The sequence below is a fragment of the Hippopotamus amphibius genome, chromosome 3 (assembly GCF_030028045.1).
Source record: "Hippopotamus amphibius kiboko isolate mHipAmp2 chromosome 3, mHipAmp2.hap2, whole genome shotgun sequence".
NCBI classification, from domain to species: Eukaryota; Metazoa; Chordata; class Mammalia; order Artiodactyla; family Hippopotamidae; genus Hippopotamus; species Hippopotamus amphibius.
Window position 1 is genome coordinate 76,847,803 of NC_080188.1, and position 16,372 is coordinate 76,864,174.

At 43.2% G+C, this 16,372-nt stretch overlaps 1 protein-coding gene across 2 annotated transcripts in view; it reads right to left on the reverse strand.

Moving 5' to 3' along the window:
* The window catches only part of ZNF827 (zinc finger protein 827), a 169,590-nt gene that overhangs the window by 117,881 nt on the left and 35,337 nt on the right, over window positions 1-16,372 (reverse strand). For both annotated transcript variants that reach the window (XM_057729027.1, XM_057729026.1), the window contains exons 3-4: window positions 8,392-8,564; window positions 2,434-2,911 (exon numbers count right to left, since the gene is read on the reverse strand). In XM_057729027.1, the coding sequence (XP_057585010.1) occupies window positions 2,434-2,911; window positions 8,392-8,564 (651 nt within the window). The remainder of the gene's footprint in view (window positions 1-2,433; window positions 2,912-8,391; window positions 8,565-16,372) is intronic.

Here is a 16,372-nt window from a genome sequence, read left to right on the forward strand (position 1 = left end):
TTTTTCCTGTTTGCAAGCCTGGCTCTCAGCAGCCACAGGCCTTATCTTGTGCTCCCTGAGACTGAGTCTGGGGCTAATTACAGCCGGATGTGGGGCGCTCACAGCTGAACCCAGCAGGAGTCCTGTATCACCAAGCCTTCCTTCACCCCCCTCACCTGCCTTAGAATTTAAACACTTTCCTCCGGAGTCCTGGAGTAAAGGAAGCACCCTCTTCCTAAAAGTTACTCACCCCCACTGAGTTCCCCCTGTCTGCTAGGCAAGGAAATGCCCCCGTTCCTAAGCTATGCTAAGTGAATATGCCATTGCGTTCCTTGGGAAAGTGCTAGAAGAGCCCAGAAAAGGAGCCCCTTGGCAGGAGACCCCATCACGGAAGAACCAGAGATCTCCCAGAAGTGAAAACTAAAGGATCAGCGGCAAAAGGAAAATCAGAAGCCTGCATTTCCCCCACATTTTCAAAAATGTTTAAATATAAAATGCAGAGTCTCAAAGAGCACACGTTCCCCTAGGTTGGGATGGAAGAGGAGAAGGCAGGGGAAGACTGTTCTTCACTGCCACGGTCCAGGCGCTTGAATTCCTGCCACGTGATCACTTCCGGCGTAGGACGTGCCCACTCATCTTGCAGGGTGGGATGCCTCCCTGTAACATTTCCATCTCGTTTCACTCTGTGACGCCTCATTTCTACCCCCTGCCTTTCCTCATTTCTTCCAACTGGTGCTGTGCACTCCTGAGGGGCAAAGACCCGGGGTGATGGGGACATTCCACAAGACCTGACTGAAGTGTCACTGAGCAAAGGGACTTCAGAGTGAAGCGGAACCTCTAATTCACCTGGCGATGACATTTAGTGAAATGCGACTCACAATCCATTTAAAGGAAGGCGGTGACCAATTATTCTCCATTTAAAAGGGTATTGTCAATCTCCAAAGAGCTGAAATGGCATTTGGAAATCATCATGGGGACTGCCATCTTCACTGAAAGACAGAACCAATTCTCAGCCGACCTTTCCCCACCCTCCACATCTCTTTTAAAATTTAAAATCAGACTTCAAAACATATAATGAGTAGCAGCACAGACCCACATGTTTTCTCATTCCAAAAACGTCAGGAAAAACAGCGTGCCCTCAGCATCTCTACACCCCGTATTCAACTCCACAACGTAATCAAGGAAAATGGGGAAAAAAAGAAAAAGAAAAAAGAAAAGAAACATCATGTATAATTTGACAGTGAAAGTGATATCAATTAGTAACACATTTTTATAACATACTCCATTTTCTTTCTAAAAGGCATTGGGGCAGTTGCAAAAGAATGTTTAAAAATTTTTTTTTAAATTTCACTTTACATGAGGTACCTAGAATAGTTATGTTCACAGAGGCAGAAAGTAGAATAGTGGTTACCAGGGGCAATGGGGAGGATAGAATGGGGAGTTCTTGGTTAATGGGTACAAGGTTTCAGTTTAGGAGGATGAAAAAGTTCTGGAGACAGATGGAGGTGATGATTACACAATGTGAATGTACTGTACTTAATGCCAAAGAACTGTATACTTAAAAATGGTTAAAATGGTAAAATTCATGTTAGGGATATTTTACCGCAATAAAAAAAACTTTCCAGGACTTCCCTGCTGGTGCAGTGGTTAAGAATCCGCCTGCCAATGCAGGGGACACGGGTTCCAGCCCTGGTCCGGGAAGATCGCACATGCCTCAGAGCAACTAGGCTCGTACGCCACAACTACCGAGCCTGCGCTCTAGAGCCTGCGAGCCACAACTACTGAGGCCACATGCTGCAACTACTGAAGCCCGTGTGTTCTAGGGCCTGCGCACCACAATGAAGAGTAGCCCCCACTCACCACCACTAGAGAAACCCCGTATGCAGCAAAGAAGACCCAATGCAGCCCCCAAAATAAATAAACTAATTAATTAAAAAATAATTTTAGGGAAACTTTCCATTAGAAAAAGCAAAATTTAAAGATAATTTTATCCTTTGCTCAAATTTTAAAACTCTAATTCCTAATAGTAGTCTGTATATATGTCCTTTAAAAAGTCTTTTAAATCAAGGCAGTAAAGAACTTGAATAACACAAAGCAAGATGTCCCATGCAAGCACCTTAAAGAACCCAATGGAGAGACAAGTTAAATAGGGCTCAAGGTCACAGAAAGAACTGTCACCAACCTGCTCACGCTATGACCTGTCCCACACAGCAAGAACCCACAAAGGGGGAAAACCAGAAGGAAATCAACAATACCTGTTGTTCTTAGACCCAAACCACAGTCATGCCTACTTCCAAAGGACTGCAAAAAGAGTCTCAAGGAGAAAATGTATGAGAGTGCAGACAACTGGAATTTAAAGGGATCTTGAAATCACTGAATCCTATCAGCTCACTTCATAGGTAAGAACACTGGTAGAGAGAGAGAAAGAAAGAGAGGACAACACTCTTCAAGTACCTGACAACTTCATGAGAAAATCAGACGCCATCTTAACAGAGATGTCCTGGCTGAACAGTGCTGACGCACTGTTGGCAGTGTACTCGGAGGGCTCTCTCAGCTTTGTGTGGTTGGCCGGCCTGTCGGTAGCATTCAGAGTAAAGGAGGTTGGCAGGCCGTTATCTTCCTTGGGCTCCTCCTTCACCAGCAAAGGCGAGACGCCAGCCCCACCCTGGCTAGTCCTCTCTGGAGTGCTGGACGTCATCATGGTCCCCACTAGCTCCGTCCCTCCTTCCCTTTGCTGCCCCAGGCAGGCACTGTCACTGAGGTGGGGAGATCCCTTGACATCGGGGTCTGGGATCTCCTCCTTCACCTTGGCTTCTGTCCTCAGGAAGTGCTGATGACAACGCATGTGGAGTTTCAGGCTGAAGTGGCGGGAGGAAGTGAAAGGGCAGAGCTGGCACTGAAAGGTCTCTCCTCGGTCCTGGTGCTGATGAACCTGGCGGAGAAGCAAGAAGAGAGAGCTAGCCACTGTGCACTGATGGAAAACGCCCTGTTGTTCGTGCACTCTACTGATCCACAGTTTCCTCACAGTACAAAGGGCTGGCCCAGGGAATCACATCACCAGAGGAGCATTTCATGATGTGCTTCAGATCCCCCTAAACATAAAGCGGGTCCACGCAGGTTAAGAATCCTTAGCAAAGACATACTCACAGCTGAGGATGCTGTCTGCCAGTGGAGGCTGTCTGGGGTAGAATCCTCCTAATATTCCAGTCATCCCATCTCGGTTGATGTCTTCAGAGAAAATATTATAAACCCAGCACAATTCAAACTTATATAATTACTAGTTGGGGGTCGACAGAGGTAACCTGTCAAGTAATATAATACACTGCGGGGACCCAATTATTACCGCCCAGAGAATTAGTTATGTTTTGCAAACATAATTTCCATTTTCAAAAATGCTTCTCTAGGTCATTAAGAATGTGGAAAATAATGCCTCCAGGGTATTCCCATTTCATAGACAGAGACGTTGAGACCCCAGAGCTTGTGGCTGGAGCAAAATGACAAAAGAAGGAAACAGAAGAAGAGAAAAACCAGGGGCTGATGCCCACCGAGCAGTCTCAGCAAGAGGAAACCAGCGTTTCCAAACGTGGTTCTGTCTACAGTGAAAGAATGCAGACTTTTAAACCCAGTTCCAGCCTTGCCGGCACAATACCTGTAAAAACGGCAGGAAACTTTTTTTTCTTCCTGTCACAATCAAACGTAATGCTTGAAAAAGTGGGAAATCATTGCATTGGTCCAAGCCAGGCTTGGAGCTGGCAGGTGCTTGTAAGCTTGTAACGTCCCCATTCATCTCTGCCAATGGTCTTCAGTGCTGACCTGCTCCACCCTGCTATTTTAGGACTGGCCCTCCCTTGAGTAGAAACTGCCAGTGGTGGAGATTTGGGCCAAAAGATTTGGGGAGTAGTGTGATTTTGGACAAACGAGTGATTGGGATTCAAAACCCAAGTCAAACTGACCGCTCATCTTTGAGTGGTGACCTAGGCAGTATTTGAAGCCAAGTCTAAGGAAGGTTAAAGGTTAAAGATTCCTTAATCCACGGGGCCACCTGGCCCCTCTGCACAGGCTTCCTTTCCAAGAGAGCAAGTTTTACTACAGCTGTTTATGCATTCTGAGTGCAATCCAAAAGCATTATTCGCCAGCCAAAACATACTTTTAAATAATGTTAAGTGACCAACAAAAGCAAAGAAATTAAAAGTTAATGGTGAGATCCTGTCGCTACAGCACCCCACTGTGGCTTTTTGAAAAAAACAACAGAAGAGACTCTGGGTCCCCCAAAGCATGAATTTCTCCGCAGAAATAACCATATACAGTTAAATTCAGTGGTGGAAAAGCCTTGCTCATTAAAAGGCTTCCCCTCTGCCAGGTCGGGAGGGGCTCGAGGGTGTGGGACACACACTCTTTGTCACTGGCTGCTAACTGTCTGTTCTGTCACAACAAAGGGATTTCTCTCTGGAGCAGATCGATTCATTTGCTTTCTCACTCCCCAGATCGGGATGATCCCGCACCCTCTCCTCCATCCAGTTCACGCAGGAGCCGGCACCTTGGGGGCCTCGGGTCGCAGCCCCAGGGGACCCTGACAGGTGCCACCCACAGCTCGCCCCGGAACCAGGTGGTACAGGTCACGAGGCTGAAGGCTTCCGTGGTCCCCGGGAGCAGGGGACAGTGGGGCAGATTCCATTTCAGGAGTGTCCTGACATCTACCGCCCTGGGAGAGGACAGGAGATAACCTAAGAACAGAAGCTCCGGAAACAGCTTCTGGAAAAAGGCAAAGGACAGAGCCGAGGTTCTAAAATCAAACAGGGAGCCCTGGATTCAAAAGGGTCTATGCCCAAGTCCTGTATGCGGCTCCTCTCCCACCCAATCCTGGCCTGGCTATATTTAGTTGGGGAAAAATGAGTGCCCGTTGAAAAGAAACACAGTGGATGTGGTCACACGTGGAATTTTATTTGAGCTGGACCTTCCCGGAGGGGTGAGCGCTTGCATTTGGCCTTGGAGAGAAGACTCTCCCCTGCTCTCCCGACAGAAAAGCTCGTCTGGGATCATCTGTCCACTCTCTAGCCTGACTGTGGCTTACACCTCCCCCCCTCGGTCAGCTACTGTCAAGAAACGCTTGACTAAAGCGTGTCATTCTTTCCACGTCACATAGAGATGTGCTTTCTGCTGGTCATCCGGCATGGAGAGCGCATGTCACGGCCCCACGAGGTGGGACGTATAAGGGCGGTTGCATCACTGAGCCCAACTCCTGGGAGCAGTTGGACAAACATGAGGACACTTTGGGAAACATCTCCATCCCACCTTAGGGAACCAGGCAGGCCGGGAAGGGGCTCGCCTAGGATTCAGCTCCTTAGCTGGCGGGCCTGAGACGAGAAAAAGTCAGCTCCCTGACCCTTGCCTATTTCTTGCCGTTTCTTCACCAATGTTCCCGATCTCGGTCCTCCTCACCGTCTCTGTTCAATTTTAGCTTATGAATTCCGCATTTAATTCCTGTATGCTCGGTCATCCAGGAAAGTTGTAAAAGACTTAATGGAAATCTAAGATAACCCCGAGGAAGCTGGAGGCATTTACGAGCTCCTTCCGCAGCAAGCCATAAAAACATGTGCATGATATATTAAGGGGGGAAGGCAGGCTTTGAGAAAATGTACAGTGCCTAGAATGCAGTAAGGACAGTAGTTGTTGAACAAATAAAGTAGAATCCCATTTTTCCTTAAGCAGCTTTATGTAATCAATATAGAAGGATACAGATTAGAATGATAATAATGGTTATTTCTGCGTGATGGGATTAAGCCAATTTCAGATTCTTTTCATCCGTTTTTCTAAATTCTCAACACTAAAGCTATGTCATGAAGAGAGGAAAGCAATGAAATTTACAGTAATTATCTCATGCCATGTTATCAGTTTATTTCTAAATGTAAATGTTAATATACATTCAGATGGCTTTTGCATAACAATTACTACAGTAGCCACGCTTATTGAGTTTCTCCATGCTAGACGTCTCAGTGTTTTATGCCGTTATCTCATTTAACCCTTAGAACAGCTCTGTGAGAGAGATCATATGATTATTATCTCCATGAGTGGAAACGGAGGCTTGGAGAGGTTAAATGATTCACCCAAAGCTCCACAATTACTGAAAGTCGTGGAACCGAGATTCTAACTAAGGCTTTTTTTTTTTTTTCTGAACACACAGTTTGAGATCTTAATCTATAGGCTAGACTGCCCCCAATTCTGAGGTAGGACTCGTTTTAGAAAATCTATCCATATTGTAGTCTCTGGTGAACAGAGCAGAGAATATCTATTCCTAAGGCTACAACGATTACATTTCTCTCTAAACTATGTTTTCAAAATCTGGCAAAATGTAGGTATGTCTCATCAAAATTAAATCATGAATTCTTTGATCCAAGCAAAAAACACGGGCCCATAAAGTGAGGTGGAGAACAGAAAAGAAAGCGTACACCATCTGAGGAAATTAAACTTGCATGAGGCCTTCTCACACTTACCTCCTCAAAAGCTCAACAGGTTAGGACGCCATGAGTTTGAATAAAGTAGTCATTTCAAACCACTGCTTTATTGTACTGGTTATTGATTTGTTCTGAAAGCATTCTAAGACCCCGCGACCTGCAGCACCCTGGCCGCTCTCATCTGTAACGCTGTCATGGCCGACCATCTGTATCATCAAGGCACCCAACTCATCTCCCTGTAGTTTCAGGGTCAGTAGTTCCTGCTATTGAAAACCCAGCTTTTTTTTTTTTTCCATGGGTTTATAAATAGGTTCTTTTAAGTGACCCTGAGCTGAAACCAGGCTTACAAGGTGTCAGGCCAGATGCAAGTTTTCTGCTCACTGAAGCTTTAAATTTGCCAGACCTGATTTCTAAACACAGAGTAGGACACAGTAATGAAAACAAATTTTAGTTTGAAAAGCATTTCTTTGGAAGTCTCCTCCTGCTAATGAAATCCACTTTGCAGGTGTAAAATACAAGATTTTACACTGGGAAGAGCTGACAGAGGATGAGGAGGATGCAGGTAAAAAGCTGAGTCAGCTGAGTGAAATTCAACCAGCCAGAACCCCCGGTTAAATGGATTCTGAAGATGAAGGACGTGTTACTCCCCGGAGAAAAAGGCAAATGACAGAAAACAAATTATATCATGGCTTTAATTTCTTTTAATTTTCCAAGCTGTTTCCTAAAGTCAGTAGAAGTTCTGTCTGATCACACTTTTTTAGATGTACAATTCTAAGCAGTGACTACTACACTACAGAAGGATGAGACTACAAGATTTTGAAAAAAACAAATATCTCAATTATATACATAAGCTATACTTCTGGTGGCAAGAAAGTAAACATTTTATAAATAATGTCAACTGTGAAACAATATTGCAAATATCAGTGAAAATGATGGTTATTATTATTATTAAGGTGTTCAACCATAGTTACTGAAATTAAATAACTACCACTGAATGTTTCTGTGTCTGATACTTCACTAATATCTCCTTAAATATTATTGATATCCCTTCCAGATGAACATAATCATTCCCATTTAACAGATAAGAAAACTGAGTCTAAAGACTCATTTGCTCACAGCCACTTAGCTAGTAAGTTGCACAATAAGATTTAGAGGCAAGCCTGTCAAATTCAAAGGCCATGCTCTTTTGATCTCTTGGGTTTCCTCTTTGCATTTCAAAGCCCTCAGGATTAAGAGGGTCTGCTGAAAAGATTGCTGGAGGACTAAGTTTTCCCCCAGCTCACGTAAGAGTGACACACAGTCTAGTCAATTCCCTATATACTCATTACAGTCACAAGCCCCCCAAGTGCTCCTAATAGGACACTGAAAACAATGTCTTTAGATATTTGCTACGTGTGATCCCGGGAATTATGACAGCTCAAACACTGATAGCGTCAAGAGGACTCAGTCTTGTCAGGAATCGCCCCCAAGCCTCCCACAGGGTGAAAGTTAAAGCCCAGGTGTCTTTCAACGTCCTCACACTTCCTATAAGATGTCTCTGGGTGTGCCTGTGGGTTTGTAAGTTGGAAAGCAAAGCAACAGCAGAAGAGGGCATTTCCTCCAGGAACGGGGGCAGATGCAGCAGCCCTTCCTGAGCCTGTCTTCTTGCTCTTCCCCAGCTTTTCCTCCGAGTGCCCCAAAAGGCATCACTATGCAAGGCCAGGTTAGGCTGCTGCTTCCCAACAGGAAAGGATGGTTCTAGACGACACATATTATTTGGATACTGAAGCTGCTCTCTGAGTTTAAGTTCTGAGTTGTAGAATGGACATGAAGATGCTTATAAGGAGATACAACCAGATCCTTTTCAACATGCTTCATTTGCATTGCCATCTACTTTTCAACACTGAGCTCCAAGCATGGGTTTGTGCAAGGGCCCTGGCTGTGCCTGCCTCTCCATGAGGCCCGTCCGCAGGTGGCTTACCTTCATGTGGGATTTGAGATTGTCCTTGCGAGCACACCGGAATGGACAGAGCGGACACTGATGACTTTTTAAACCTGTGTGAATCACCATGTGCCGCTTCCAGTAACTCTTCCTTTTTATAACCAAACCACATATGGGGCACTGGAAAGGCTTTCCGCTTTCCTCTTCTGAGGCTTGGAAGAAGGAGAAAGACAGGAAAATTAAGGAAAAGAAAAAGGCACATTGCATCCCAGCGCTAATTCACATGCATTGCTCTATAAAGAACACTAACAAGGAACTGGGGGGGTTGAGGGGTTTTTTTGTTTGTTTGTTTTGGGGGTTTTTTTTTTTGGTTTTGGTTTTTGGGGGCTTTGAGGTTTTGTGAGGGTTTTTGGTTTGTTTTGCTTTGTTTTGTTTTTTGCCACTTTAAGACTTTATCCTTGAGGAAGCTTTATTACTGCTTTTCTTCAGGTAGAAACCCACGTTCATCTCATTACTTCCACCTGGGTTCCATTTTTCAAAATCTGACCGTCCTACTTTGGGCAAGTTCTGCTTCCAGAGGCCATCCCACAACTTCGGGGGGCATTTGTCCTACCGCAACTCAGAGAAGCCTGACTTCAAGGCCTTTGTTTCCTAAAGGAAACCACCAGACTCAAGTTCATATATGAATTCCTGAACTTGGAAAACGGCAAGAAATAAAGATGAGTGAAATGGGACCGACAATAACGCCACACTTGAAACACCAGCCATCCTAAACCTCACAAGCCCAACTCCGATGGAGACAAATTTCAGGCTCCTACTGTTAACTTGTTTAGTTACGGCTTGAGCAGACGCTGCTGCCAATGTGGCCGTCAGGAGGTCTTAAGGTCAGAGGCTGTCACCCTCTTATTTCTGTCCCTCTGGTGGCCACTAAGATGTGCTGCCCTCCTCGGCACAGCGACCTGGCCCCACCACCCACTTTGGGAAGAGCTACCACCCGGCAGCTGCAGATGCTTCCATTTTTCAGGAAAGCAAACAAACCAACTGCTTCCTCCAAGGAAAGCTGAGATCCCTCTCTCCCCCACCAGCCCCAAAGGGGAGGGTGTCTATTGTGACACTGTGTTGTTACATATCTAGTCTATCAACTCATATTGCTCAGGGCCACACTAGCCTCTGCAATCTGGGGAGACAGGAACTAAAAACTCTCTCCCTGAGGAGAGTTAAGGACTCAGACTCTCCTTTCTTAATCATGAGGGATCAGACACATTTCCAAACTGATTAAATAAGCTGTAATACACTCATGAAATAAAATATGAGACACCATTTTTTAAAACGAACTAGATCTATAGATGGTAATATAGAAACATGTCCAAGATACTAGCCTTAGTGGATAAAGCAAGAATTGAAACTATGTGTCTAGGGAGATTCTATTTTTATTTTCTGAAAAACAGGAATCAATTGCTTCTCAGCCCATTAGGTGAAAGGTTGATAGGAGACTTTATAAAGGATGAATCAAGCCGACAACACCTAAAACCATTCATTTCAACATCACTAAAAATGGGACGGACATTGCGTGCCCTCTGATAATCAATCTATGAAACAGTCTTACACAATATTTAATCAAGCTTCCATATAACCAGGAAATTCACTGGAAATTCATTTAGAACTGTTAAACACACCAAGAGGGATGGAATCAGACAAATTCAGAATGTGGGACATTCTATAGGACAGATGACCCAGTTTCTTCAACAAGTAACTGGCATTTTAAAAAAGGGAAGAGGTTATAGATGAAAAGGCACTCAAGAGACATTCAAAGCAAACGCAAGGTGTGAAGCGTATTTTGCTCCTGTTTTGAACAAAGCAATTATAAAAAGACCCTTTTGAGATAATTAAGAAAATACCGATTATAGCCCAGGTGTTCCTGTAAGAGCATGTAATGATCGTTGATCCTGTTAAATGTTGTAAGAGTTCTTGAGGCTGTTTTTAAAGTCCTTATATATACGTAAATATTTACAAGCAAATGAATATGAGGTCTGGGATTTGCTTTTAAAGACTTGAGCAAAAAAAAAGAAGAAAAGGGGAGAATAGGAAGAATGGGATGAATAAATGAAACAAAAAACAGATATCTTATTTAAAAACATGACATTTTGGGCTTCCTAGGTGGCGCAGTGGTTGGGAGTCTGCCTGCCAATGCGGAGGACATGAGTTCGATCCCTGCTCCAGGAAGATCCCACATGCCGTGGAGCAACTAAGCCCGTGTGCCAAAAAAATAAATAAATAAATAAAAACATGATATTTTATTTGCATGAGAATTGTCTAGAAGCATACCCAGGAAACCATTAAGCAGTTGCTTTTAAAGGACGGAGGATTAAAGGGAAGGGGTCATGGCGGGAAACTTCTGTTTTTATGGTATATTCCTCTGTACTATTTGAATTCTTTAATATACACATTACTTTTATAATTTTAAAAGGAAATATTCCCAAGCGTAAACTTTAAAATAATCTTATTATTTATTCATGGAGCCAGCTGAACCTCCACATGCAAAGACCCACTTCATGCGGAGGGAATCAGGAGAGCTGTGGAATGAGAAGTCGGGGCCTTCCAAAGATGCCACTTCTACAGGTGTAAGCAATACTGGTTAGCTCAACCAAGCATCCTGAAGAAGAATCCTCTATCTGAAAATATCCCCTTCGAGTCTGGAAAAGTCTGGAGGTTCTACCTGTGATGGATCCCATCACAAGTACTTCCTTTTTCCGAGTGGGGGATGGGGCGGGGACTGAGGGTTTCCTTTGACTCTAGGAAAAGCACACTTTGCAGAGAGGCCTGTGAACACGCGTGTTATTAACCTACTCGAGCTGCCCGGCTGCCTCTGTCGACGGACCCTGCCAACCTGGAGGCCTATCCCTAATCTGGCTTCGCGTGTTCTATCCTTCTCTGTCATCCCCTCCACGCCGACGGCTTGATCACAAAGATGACCCGTTCAACAACAGACGTGAGAGGAAAGCCGGACTCAGGCCCCCAGGTGAGAGGAGGGTCATGAGCCAGAGGGAGGGGGAAAATGCTGATGATGAGGGCTGTCTGGGGTGGTAAGAACGTCAAAGCAGTAAGGAGAGAGACACAAACAGGCTGCCACTCATCCCCCTCTCCAGCAAGCACTTCCCACTGTCTAAACCCTTTACACCACTGTCTGGGACAGGCCAGAAGAACTGAGCTGTCCTCCCCTGACCTGAGAGTTCATGGCACGTCACAGGAAGGCCGTCAAAAGGCATTTACTGACAACAGGAACGCTGCTGGCTCCCCCCGGACAGCGTGCTGTGCCTAATGTGAGCAATAGGCTTCCTATTTTTCTGACACCCTCCCAGCCCCCACCCTAATCACCTACTCTACATGGCAAATGGCTCACAGACGACACTACATTAAACCCTGCGTGTTCATATTTCATATAAATCTATTTTATGTGGGAGCTATGCTTCCTGAGCTTTAATTAATATCAAAATATACATGAATCATGTACAAATTAGGGTGTCCTGGGATTGACTGCGGGAAAAAATTCGAATACTCAAAATGAATTGAAACTAACTGCAAGATATGTAGTCCAATAGCTACACCACTGTAACGATTTGACATTTTGAACTGCTCACTGCAGGAAAGGAAGACAGAAGCCAGTGATAAAAGTAACCAGAACACAATGATCAAGTTTAAAAACTGGCCAATAATTTCCCCTGGTCATATCTGCATTTTTATTTATTAAAAAAAATTCCTATCTTGGTAGGATGCCCTCCACGGTATACGATATTGGTAACTACTTCAGAGAAAGGAGGAGGTGAGGATGGAACTCTATTTTGTATGCCAAAATCCTTTCAAGGAACTGACAGCTGTAAATTTCACTCTGATTTAGAGCCCAAGGAAATATGACCACTTCCTCTGAATGAACCAAACATTCTCAAGGCAACAGGATTGCAATGTTCCTAATTTTACCTAGTTTACAACTGTCCAGTGAACAACTTCCCCCAAATGCACCACTCGTTAGTATCACTGCAAATAAAACTAACTTCCACCACATGCTACTAGACCTGGTGGGATGGATAGCTGCTAATTTGCTCCCTGGGAGAAAACCTGTTCTCTTTATAAGCAATAATATTACTGGAATAAAAAAATATAATAAATGTGTGTAAAATGCCTATTGTGCAGCAAATGGTGGCTATCCGTAGTAGCTGTTGTAATAACAGCAGTAACAATAAACTCTCCCTCCAAAGCAGAAAACTTACCATCAGAGCAGATATAAATTTAAACAACTTACATCACATAATAAATATTATTCCTGGAGCCAAGAGGAAATAAAATTCAGTGGGAACCCACTGTGCTGTTCAGGTGGGTCCAGCTCAGCCTATGTAGAACTCTGATGGCCAAATTCAGCTCAGCGGGGAAAAGAGAACGATGGAAAAGATGGAAGCAGAGAAGAAGACGGCGGAGGTGGGAATTGGCTGGGACACGGCTGGAAGTCCTTACCTATATGTCTCCAGCACCCAAAACAGTGCCAGGGACAAAGTACAATTCAGTGCTTGTGTGTTAGACTGTAATGAAATTAAGTGGAAAGAGCTGGGTCAAGAGAGTATCCAAAAAATGAAACAAGGGCTGGAAACGGAAGAAAAAGGCACAGGAAGCTGCCAGTAAGTCTCGGCGGAAGTAGGGTGAACCCAAGAGCGTCTGCTTTTCATATAGGATGCCCACACACATCTTGAAAGAATGTACTAAACCATGTATGTAACCCATGTATGTAAACCATGATGATCACATACTTAGAGAGATGTTCACATACTCATAGCTCACTTATTTCCAAAATGAATTTTGGAGCAGCTTACATTAAAAATGCATGCAATGTGACTACCACATTAATAAAGTACAATGATATATGTCAATCTATTTACAATGGACAGGATCTGTCCAAGGCAGAGAGATGATCTTGCAGGAGGTTTAATAGGGAATTTTATGAAGCAACATATTTAATTCAAAAATAGAAAGAAAAAAAAAGATTTGAGTTGACAGACAAATAGAGACAGTAAAAGCAAGTAATTTCAAAGCGAGGGAGAACCTTGGAGATAAATTCCAACCAGTTCATTGTGCAGTTGAGGAAACGGAACCGAGACGTTTGCTTATTACGGTCCCTCAGCTTGTCAGCGACAGGGTGGGGATGACAGCCAATCTCTTCACTTCCAGTTGGTGCTCTGCCCTAATGTTTATACATAAAAACTTGGGCTAAAAAAAAAAAAAAATTCATGGAGGATTTTAACTGAATCGGTGTAACTCAAGGTAGGTATTTTTTTTACCAAATATAATTGTGTAGGCTTTGAAATCGAACTTTGCCTTGTTATATCTTAAGCGGCTAGATAATTTCCAAGTAGGTTGTTTCTGCAAACAGACCTTTCCATACACGTGGAAGGAGTTTAAGATGCCAGGTGGCCCTGGTGTGCATAACCTGTGCACCATGCATCCCACTCCAGGCCCACGAACCTACTAGTGCATATCTCTGTAGGATGAGCCATCCTCCTCCCTAACAATATCCTTGGATTTAATATCTTTCCATGGAATTTCTTGGGCATGTCTCTCAAATCCTATTTGAGGGGAACAAAAAACTATGTCGGCAATGGATGTCACTGGGTCTTTCTGTTGTTACTGACATTGAGATAACCGACGCATATTTTATCAACTGGTACATATTCAGTAAAACTAAGAGAGAAGTCGGATATCTAGAGGCAGTCTAAGTTTAAATCACTGGAGAAATATAATTGAGATCGGCAACAGGTAGTTCTGAATCTTGATTAAAAAGTGAATTTTCTAAGGAAGTCCTCGTATGCTATCATCCCCAGATTATGGTTCTAATAACAGTGGACCTAAGGGGAGTACCAGAAGAGGTGACCTGACTTTCTGGACTTTCTCTGCTTTTGCAGTAATGTTAATAACATCTCATAAATAGGAATGAAAACAGCAGCCAGAAAAGCCTATCTACTGACCCAGGAAATATTCTAAGCTCTCAGCTGTATGAGACCAGCTTGCTTCTAAGCATATTTAAATTTTATTCAGGAAAATAAGATGCCTTGGAGACGCTCTCTCGGAAACTCGCCTGGTGATTTCTTTTAACCAGGAGCTGGCATCCTGGGAATCTTGTTGGCCTTCTACAAGAAACTTTGTCTTTAAAATAAAAACCATTTATTTTGTTCTGAGTTGCTCAGAACAGTAGCTTCAAAGAGAACTGAGTCAATGTGTGACATTTATCTTTAGAGCAAACGGACATAATCTTCTCTCTATCGTGCCCCCTTTCAGAGAAGCAGTGTCGCATGTGCCAGGGCACAGGGTCACATGAAAGAAACCTCCTCCTCCAGTGTCACCTCTCTTCGCAGGGGGAAAGGCGATCGAGTGATGGACTCTTTAAGGAGCTAAATGCACCATGACCTGGCAACAACCGAATCCTGTTCAAAAAAGACAAATAAGGCCAGACCTAAAAGACACTTCTTTTTTTTTCATGGTCTGGACTTCCCTTGACCTAAAGAAGGTCAAAAAAACGCTAGTGTCTAAATGACTCAACACAGGACTGGCTTTTCTAGCACATCTTGCTTTGTAACTCCAGAATCAACTTTATATGCCCTCTTTGCAACACTTTGAGAAACAGCTTTAAAATGTAAGTAAGCCCTGCTTGAAATTAGGAGGGTGTGTAGTTTATTTTTGTGGATTTTTTTCATTATTATTTGCTTATTTAAATCAGTAAGTAACAAAACCCTTTCCCTCCTGTGAGAAGTCAGCCCACCTACCTATTTTGAATTAAACTAAGATGGCTTTCTAAAGTAAAGGAAAAAAATAATAATGAGAATTGTTTAGAAGCATAGGTGACAGCTCTCACTGCATTTCCGTTATGCTTTTTAGGTAAAGTTGAGTCACATTCAAATTCAGCTCCCAGGTGGCCCTGGAACAAATAGTATCTTATGGAGAAGGGGAGGGGAGGAGACAGATGGAGAAGACCCACCTTCCCTTCCACTCCTCAGATTCAGAAACCAGTGATCCAAGCAACACCAGCCAAATCATCTCTCCATGGTACAAAGACAAATAACAAAATCAGATATTCTATCAACTTCTTAACCCACAATCCAATTAGGATGCTGGGAAGTGATGACATTCACTTTAAGTGAAAAGCACACAGAGGCACCCCTCTCCTATTTCCAATCCATGCAATAAGCAACAGAACTTGTCCACCAACCTAAATGTCCATCAACAGATGAATGGATGAAGAAGATGTGCTGTATACATATATACACAATGAAATATTACTCGGCCATTAAAAAGAATGAAATAATGCCATTTGCAGCAACATGGATGGACCTAGAGATTATCATACTAGGTGAAGTAAGTCAGACAGAGAAAGACAAATATCATATGATATTGCTTATATGTGGAATCTAAAATACAAATCAACTTATTTACAAAACAGAAATAGACTCACAGACATAGAAAACAAACTTATGGTTACCAAAGGGGAAAGGAGGGGAGGGATTAATTAGGAATATAGGATTTATAGACACACCACAATATATAAAATAAACAACAAGGATTTACTACATAGCACAGGGAACTATATTCAACATCTTTAATAACCTATAATGGAAAGGAAGCTGAAGCTATATACCTGAAAATAATACAATATTGTAAATCAACTATAGTTTAAAAAGTAAAATAAAAAAAAATTTTTTTAACAAACAGAACTTGAATGTAGGACACACCCACACGGACACACAGGGGGTCGTTTCAAGAGCCCTCGTGTTTTTCTTTGCAGCAATCATTTCTCTTGTGTGAGGTTTACAAAATGAATTATTTTTTAATATGATTACTCCGTCAATGGAGCCGCCTTGCCAGGTCTTGGACTGTGAACACAGGCACATGGAAAACAGGGGGCAGCAAAAGGGGTGGTAGAGCCCAAGACTAAGTTCTTTTCCCTCCTCTTTCAATGTTAACATGTGCATTGATTCAAATATTA